General features: G+C 48.1%; 1 protein-coding gene across 2 annotated transcripts; it reads left to right on the top strand.

Annotated features, from left to right (window-relative positions):
* Positions 1 to 745: 745 nt before the first annotated feature.
* CCN1 (cellular communication network factor 1) lies at positions 746 to 3,560 on the top strand. 2 transcript variants are annotated; one of them, XM_038538916.1, is made up of 5 exons: positions 746 to 904; positions 1,227 to 1,440; positions 1,788 to 2,144; positions 2,276 to 2,484; positions 2,584 to 3,560. In XM_038538916.1, exons 1-5 carry the CDS (start codon positions 842 to 844, stop codon positions 2,881 to 2,883), a joined length of 1,143 nt encoding a protein of 380 aa, XP_038394844.1. In that variant the 5' UTR covers positions 746 to 841; the 3' UTR covers positions 2,884 to 3,560. The 2 variants fall into 2 exon arrangements, with proteins under 2 accessions (XP_038394844.1, XP_038394843.1); XM_038538915.1 differs by having other exon boundaries at positions 747 to 904; positions 2,581 to 3,560.
* The last annotated feature ends 4,536 nt before the right edge of the window (positions 3,561 to 8,096 follow it).

The raw sequence follows: 8,096 nt of genomic DNA, 5'->3' as shown, positions 1-8,096 counted from the left end.
CGGCTAATAAACACCATGCCCAGGCTTCGGGACTCGATTCGAACGTGCGTCCACGGAACCCACAAACAGTCCTGGCTCTCGCACACACTCGCCCCTCCGTAGGTGACTTGACTCTCACCTTCTCGGTAAACAAGCAAACAGCTCGCCGCCTTCCCGGGCGAGGGCTTCCGAGGCTGCCCGGTCAACTCGGCATCACCAAACAAAACCGGTTTTGTTCCTCCCTCCCAGGTCCTCCCACCCTCCCCGGGCCGGCGGAGTACGGACCTCGCCCCCCACCCCCCCCCGCCGCCGCGCGCCCCCCTCCCCCTGCGCCCCTTCCACCACCTTGAGCGCCACCGCGCCAGGAAGAGCCCTCCCCAATAGAAGGAGTTATTGAAAAGTGGAAAAAACGGAAGATTGTTTTCTTGACGGGTCCAGGACCCAAAAAAAAAAAAAAAAAAAAGGGTGCAACGGAGCCAGGGGAGGCGCTTGGCAGCAGCCCGCGCCAACCAGCATTCCTGAGATGTTTGAGAATTCTGGAACTCGCAGACAGAGCCGACGTCACTGCAACACGCGGCGCCGCGGCCGGCCCGTATAAAGGGCGGGCTCCGGGCGCTCGGGCAGACCGCGAGCGAGAGCGCCCCCGAGCAGCCCCCGCGCCCTTCGCGCCTCCCCGGGCAGGACCTCAGGAGCAGGACGCCGGCAGCCCGCTCGCCTCCCCGGCCCTCGCCCTGCTGCCAGCGGCCCCGCCGCCCCGGAGCCCGGCCCGCCTCCCGGACCCACCGGCCCGTCCGCGACCCTGCGCTCCCGTGGGCTGGCGGCCCTGCGTCGGCGCTCGCCCGGACTCCCCCTGCGCGCCACGATGAGCTCCCGCGCCGCCAGGACGCTCGCCCTCGCCGTCACCCTGCTCCACCTGGCCAGGCTGGTGAGTGCTTTTGGCCTCCGCCTCCCCATCCGCCCTCGCAGGCCTTTCCCCCAGATTGCCCGCGGCCAGAGGAAAAAAACCTATAAACTGGAAAGTTCGGGGGCGTCTCGGGTTAGCTCTTTCTTTCAACTCCCCACCCCCACCCCCGGCCCTGGAGACGCGTCGGGGGCCTGCTTGGCGGACGCCGCGGCCCGGAGCGGCGGGGCTGGACAGGATCGGGACCCGGGGCGGACGGGGTCGGAGCACCTCCTCCAGCCCCCTCCCTGGCCTGCGCTCCCCGGCGAAGCGCGCCGAGGCTCACGCGTGCCTTCTCCCCCTCCAGGCGCTCTCCACCTGCCCCGCCGCCTGCCACTGCCCGCAGGAGGCGCCCAAGTGCGCCCCGGGAGTCGGGCTGGTCCGGGACGGCTGCGGCTGCTGTAAGGTCTGCGCCAAGCAGCTCAACGAGGACTGCAGCAAAATGCAGCCCTGCGACCACACCAAGGGGCTGGAATGCAATTTCGGCGCCAGTTCCACCGCTCTGAAGGGGATCTGCAGAGGTAAGATGCTTGCGGTTTGGCCCCTTTAAAAAAAATAATAGTCCTCGTAGTCCAGAAGTTTAGTAATTTTGAGACCATGTATGGTGATGCTTTGTTGTTGGTAGCTTGGCAGAAAGGCACATGATTTCAGCAGTCTGGAATGCAATTCAGTGTGTCTGGGCCCAACGAAAAGCGCATACGGAAAAGTGATTCCTGACTAACTTATTGTTCTGGTCTGGAGTCCCCGAGGAATTGTAGGGAACTTTACCATAAATTGAATTTAAGAGCAGAAAAATATGTATGCGTTTCAGGCCATGGTTGGGAATCTGAACTTGATCCTCTTTTCCCTTTTCTGGTGCTCTTTGCAGCTCAGTCAGAGGGCAGACCCTGTGAATACAACTCCCGAATCTACCAGAATGGGGAAAGTTTCCAGCCCAACTGTAAACACCAGTGCACATGTATCGACGGCGCCGTGGGCTGCATTCCTCTGTGTCCCCAAGAGCTCTCGCTCCCCAACTTGGGCTGTCCCAACCCCCGGCTGGTCAAAGTTACCGGCCAGTGCTGTGAGGAGTGGGTCTGTGACGACGATGATGCCAAGGACCCCCTGGACGACGGGGATGGCCTCCTGGGCAAGGGGCTGGCATTCGATGCCTCGGAGGTGGAGCTAACCAGGAACAACGAATTAATCGCGGTTGGAAAAGGTGGCTCCCTGAAGCGCCTCCCAGGTAAGTCTAGCCCGAGCCCGAAAGATGTACTGAGATAACACACCTGGCTTGAAGCCTGGTAGAAATGAGCACCTGAAGGTGCTTGGGTCAGTCTGCCTCTCTGAAAAACGTGCCCTCTTGTCTGTCTCTAGTTTTTGGAACGGAGCCTCGAATCCTGTACAACCCTTTACACGGCCAGAAATGCATCGTTCAAACAACTTCGTGGTCCCAGTGCTCAAAGACGTGTGGGACGGGGATCTCCACCCGAGTTACCAATGACAACCTTGAATGCCGCCTGGTGAAGGAGACCCGGATCTGCGAGGTGCGGCCTTGCGGGCAGCAGGTGTACAGCAGCCTGAAGGTGAGCTCCCGGGGCCCCGGGGCCAGATGTGGGGCTCTCTTCCGAGAAAGGGAAGCAGCACAGTCCCTAACTCCCCTCCTTTCCTCTTCCTTCCAGAAGGGCAAGAAATGCAGCAAGACCAAGAAATCCCCCGAGCCGGTCAAGTTTACTTACGCTGGATGTTCGAGCGTGAAGAAGTACCGGCCCAAGTACTGCGGCTCGTGCGTGGACGGTCGGTGCTGCACCCCGCAGCAGACCCGCACCGTCAAGATGCGCTTCCGCTGCGAAGACGGGGAGACGTTCTCCAAGAACGTCATGATGATCCAGTCCTGCAAGTGCAACTACAACTGCCCGCACGCCAACGAGGCGGCGTTCCCCTTCTACAGGCTGTTCAATGACATCCACAAATTTAGGGACTAATTGCTACCTGGGTTTCCAGCACGAGGGTGAAACTGAACAACTGGGAGGGGGGGGAGGGAGGGGGGAAGAAGAGTGCCAGGATCAGGAGCTCTGGGTGGGGGCGGTGGGGGTGAGGGACTCATTGTAGAAGGGATGCATTGCTCATTCGTGAGTAGTATTAAGGTATTTTGAAACTGCTAGGTGTGCTGGTGCAGATGGACACTAATGCAGCCACAATTGGAGAATACTTCGCTTCGTAATATTGGAGCACATGTTACTGCTTCATTTTGGAGCTTGTGGTGTTGATGACGTTCTGTTTTCTGTTTGTAAATTATTTGGTAAGCATATTTCTCTCTAGGCGTTTTTCCTTTCGGTTCTACAATTGTTTAAAAAAAAAAAAAAGTTAGTTGATCAGTTAAAACCTTCATCTTTTGACAGAAGTAAAATGGGAGGGGCTTCCGTCCCCTCCCGAAGGTGACACTCCGTGAGTGTCTGTGAGAGGCAGCTATCTGCACTCTAAACTGCAAACAGAAATCAGGTGTTTTAAGACTGAATGTTTTTATTTATCAAAATGTAGCTTTTGGGGAGGGAAGGGAAATGTAATACTGGAATAATTTGTAAATGATTTTAATTTTATATTCAGTGAAAAGAATTTATTTATGGAATTAATCATTTAATAAAGAAATATTTACCTAATATCTGCGTGTGTGGCATTCAGTGTTTTTAGAGACTACCCAAAGTCACTGGGAACAGCCTAGCTTATTATGCATTCTCTCAGTCATTCAAACGGGACTCCCTGAGTGCCTACTTTGTGCCAGGAACTGTTCTAGGAGCTTAGGATAAGAGCAGGGGACTAACCTACAAAAAAATAAGACAATGATTGCTTTTATCTTCGGTTGGGAAAAATCTTTGCATTTAAAGTAATCTGTTTCTAAAACATGTATTGAACACAAGGCATTGTAAGCAGCACAAGGAATCTGAAGCTAAATTCGTGATTTAAATAATAATGCTTTATTTTCATAAGAATTCAAAGCCAAAGGGTCTCCATCACCTCCTCACTGTATGGTGGGTATAGCAGTCATTTATCATTTTAATCGCTAGGTTATTGGGCTTGTCATCTCGGTAGAAGAGAGAAACTAATGAAAACAGTCCATAACCGAGGCTGCCCATATCTAAATCCATGGGCAAGATTAAGTATGGTTGGATAAATGTGTTATAAAAGGTCGCTTGTTTATAACTTTGTGTTTTCCCAATCTTGTTCCTAAGGCAGAGGCGAACTACTTTAAAAAAAAAAAACTCTTGGGATCAGAGAAAAAAAGTCTTGGAGTCTATAGGAGTCAGTTTGTTTTCACTGAATGAGCTTGAAGCAATGACTTGTGTTAATCCTAATAAGCCAGTGATTAGGTAAACATGCTGTTAAATGCAAAGGAATGCAAGGAATTTCAAGTACTTTTCCAATAGCGTGAGGACCGAGCCACCCCATCCCCCTTTCCTTTTTATAATATAAGTTATACTGATGGAGGAGGCAGCGGTTAGATAGAGTTGGCTATCCAGAAGGTCAAAGGCTAGATGCAGAGCATTCCTAAAAGAAAAGGATCTCAATCTTAGGTCTAGGAGAGGTGGAGAAGGCTGCGCCAATGTTTGTGAAAATGTTGGTAGCCTGTTTTAGCAGAATCTACCTCTTTAGAGAGCGCTGACAATAAACCTTTTATAGAGGAGTTTTCCTTTCATCGACCCCTTGGCTCCTGTTCAAATCCATAGTGAAATATTTCAGTCTGCACTTGGTTAAGAGAGTACTTGAATTTTTAGGCATCGAGAAAGTGCTTTAAAAGAGGAGGAGGGGGACAGCTCGTGGTGATTTTTCAAAACCGTTGAATGTCGATGCTTTAATGGGGACCTGGCACAGCACAGCCTGAGCACCTCTTTTAAAGCCTTACTGAAATGCGTAAAGGTTAACAAATGTGATGCTAAAAATCTATGGGCAAAGGTTCTTCTGATTTTGGCAATGTCCTGCCTGAACCACTACAACTTGTGCCTACTGAGCTTTTAGTTTTTCTTGTCTGAGGCATTCCGAGTTTAAGGTACCTGGGCACTTCACGACCACCTGGTGCACTCCTAGATGCAGTTAGACTTGGGAGTGCAATATTAACATGCAGAACAATAAAATTGAGGCTTTTGTGGTGTGGTCCCGGTGAACACACATCTAAATTCACAGGAAAGATTTTCACGTTCCCAGGCAGCAACCCCAAGGTCTTTTCCCCCACGACACGGAAGCCCAGCAAATTGCTTCTTACACCAAGATCGGGGAGTAGGACTTTATAGATCCTTTAAGTAGGTAGGGAGGTAATACATATACAAATAAGCTCAAATGTGAAACAAAACCAGACCTGGGAAAATACTGGATCTTTGGGTCATCAATCTTATTATAGTAAATACAATAAGAGTGATTGATGCATGAATGCTGACTCTATTTAAGCAAGAGTGCTCAATTAATAAAGACAAATAGATGCAAATGTCCATTTTATTTGGCTATAGAAAGTGGAGAAATGCCAGGTAGTTGAGAATAAAATTATACAAATTTGAACATATAACTTTTATCTCAGTCTGGCATGAAGCTCTGCCTACTTCAAGCACTGAGAAAACAAAATCCAACACCATGCACTCGTACCTATGAAACAGAAGTTACATATAAGCACTCATCCTAATATAGATGTACCTCTCCAGACACAGTAAAGATTTGTGTTGTTCTCACTTTCCAATCCCAAAGGCCCTGATGCTCTTGAGAAGTTTTTTGTTTTTGTTTTTGTTTTGGGTGACCTCAGAATCTTAGGAACTTAGTGAATTCTAAGAAATATTCTATGGGACTTGTAGTAGCGCGGTAAGTGGTCCCACTGTGATGATTTTCACTTAAACACTTCTGTTCACTCCACAAAGAGATGCAACTGAGTCAAAATTAGTAAAGTACATCTTAGAGTTATTTTTCCAGTAGAGACACTAGATTTGCTTTGCTCACAGTTTTCTCCTGCCGTCTGGATACTATTTGTAAGTCAGTTGAACAACGACAAGGGTCCAGTATGACCACAGCACAGAACAGTCCAGTAGAACAGTACAGAAGGAACAAAGCTGTGTTCTGGGCAGGGTGGCAGCTGATGCAGGGGAAAGAATCTCAGACTGGAATTGGGAGACATCTTTTAGCACCAGCTCTGCCATTAATTGAATGACTCTGGGCAAGTTTCTGGATGGTTCTCTCCTGTTTTAGAATGGCCCAATAGCTTCCAGCTATTTTTGTCACCATAAATATTCTTTTTCATATGTTCTCTTTGGTGCATTGACTTTCAAACCCGAAAAACTGTCTCTCAAGCAACTCAATACATGAGGTAAAAACCACTCAGGTCTTTCTTGAGCAAATGCACTCACTCCTAGGAAGCCTCTGAAAATGTAATGTTGATAGGCCCTCCTCTCTAAAATATTCTTAGTTATAGGATGTGGCAACCCCTGGATCTCAGTCCATGCTTTCATCTCCCTGTATAGCCCCGATATCTGGGCCTCATTAAATCCTGCCCTAAATAACTCATTCTTCAAAACAAAGCACATTGTGAAGCATGACAATGATGTATGTGTCCTACGGATAGAACAGACTGATTTGTGACTTACTTTATTGGTGGTGGGCAACACTCATCCACATAATCTTATAAAGTGCAATTCAATTAAACGAGTACTCAGATGCATTTGTTAGCGCTTTACAATTCTCATATATTCGGCTCACATATTCTGAATCCACCCTTTTTACATGTCCAGTGCAAACATCCATATCTAAGCCATAATCATCTTTTGCCTGAATTACAGAATGGCCTCACTTATGACATACTGTCTTCTCTAAAGGTGGCTGCAATAATATCTTCCGCTCTAAATAAGATCTTTGTCCCTTCTGCAATGTGACCCTGTTGCATAGATGGGGTTTATTTTTCTACCCTCTTGGATCTGGGTGGGCTCTCCTACTCCATTAACCAATGAATATCCAGGACGCAATGTATTGTGGTGCCAATTCCAACTGTGGCAATGGCTAGAAGCTCCCACTTCATTTCTCTGAGAAATGAGCTTCCATATAAGAAGTATAACTACCCTGAGACCAGCAGGCCATGAGAAGCCCATGCCACACTGATAGGCCCTAGAGAATAAGATGCCATATGAAGGAAGAGAAAGACCAGGGAGTAAGTACCTTCATGGGAACTACGTGTGCACGACGAAACCATCTTGGAAGTAGACTGTCCAAACTGATATCTTGTGAATCAGAGATGAACCACTTGAGTCCTTTCCAGATTTCTTGACCCATAAAATAGTAAGCAAATTAGTGTGGTTACTTTAAGGCCCTGAGCTGTGGGTGGTGTTTGTTACACAGCAACATGTAACGCAAACATCATTGGTTTCCTGCAAAGATCCATTTTCCTTATAGGAACCAGAGTGATAATTTAAAAATCAGAACATGTCAATCCTTGGTGTAAAGGTTTCATGGCTTCCCATTACTCTTGGAATAACATTCAACTCCTTACTTAGCCCACAAGTCCTGAACCCTGCCTACTTCTTCCCACTCACCCTCACCATAATCCCACTTGCCGTTTCCTCCCTGAAGTAAGCCATGTTAAGTTCTTCCTCAGGGCCTTTGCACTATCTCTTCCTCTGCCTCAAATACTCCTCTTGCCTCAATGCCCCTTAATCTATGCTGCTTCTTGTCATACAGCTCCTGGAATGAATGTTACCTTCTCAGACTTTCCTCTTGCCACCTTGTCTGAAGTAGTTCATTATATCAAGCAATTTTATTTTCATCACCACCTGATATTTTCTTGTTTATGTATAATGCCTCCCACTTCTAGAATAGCCTCTATGAGAGAAGACAGTTTTGTCTGTCTTTTTCACCACTATCAAAGCCCCACTTGATACTGTGCCTGGCATAAAGTAAGTGCTCATTAATTTAGATTAATGTTGTCTTAAACTGAGGCTGAATTAGAAGGCACCCCTTCCCCAGCACAATGTGTACCTCTTACTTCACCTTGGGCTTTCCCCTAGCCATTCACCTGTCCTTCTGTTCATATGTCCAGTCAACAGACACTTCTCTGACACCACTATATTCTGGCCAGTGCTGTGTAGTAGTTGATGAAGAAGTATGGTTCCTTCACTTTGTGATAGAGGAGGCATGCATGCAAGCAAAAATGAGTTAAGGTTAGGTTCAGCTGCAA

Source organism: Canis lupus, chromosome 6 (assembly GCF_011100685.1).
Source record: "Canis lupus familiaris isolate Mischka breed German Shepherd chromosome 6, alternate assembly UU_Cfam_GSD_1.0, whole genome shotgun sequence".
Lineage (NCBI taxonomy): Eukaryota > Metazoa > Chordata > Mammalia > Carnivora > Canidae > Canis > Canis lupus.
Note: the sequence above shows the minus strand (reverse complement) of the source record. Positions and strands in the feature narration are given on the sequence as shown.

Excerpts from the sequence above, each read along its gene's own strand:
- CCN1 (XM_038538915.1), top strand. The coding sequence starts at position 842 with ATGAGCTCCCGCGCCGCCAGGACGCTCGCCCTCGCCGTCACCCTGCTC. Across the intron at positions 905-1,226 it reads TGCTCCACCTGGCCAGGCTG|GCGCTCTCCACCTGCCCCGC; the intron begins GTGAGTGCTTTT and ends CTCCCCCTCCAG. Across the intron at positions 2,145-2,275 it reads CTCCCTGAAGCGCCTCCCAG|TTTTTGGAACGGAGCCTCGA; the intron begins GTAAGTCTAGCC and ends GTCTGTCTCTAG.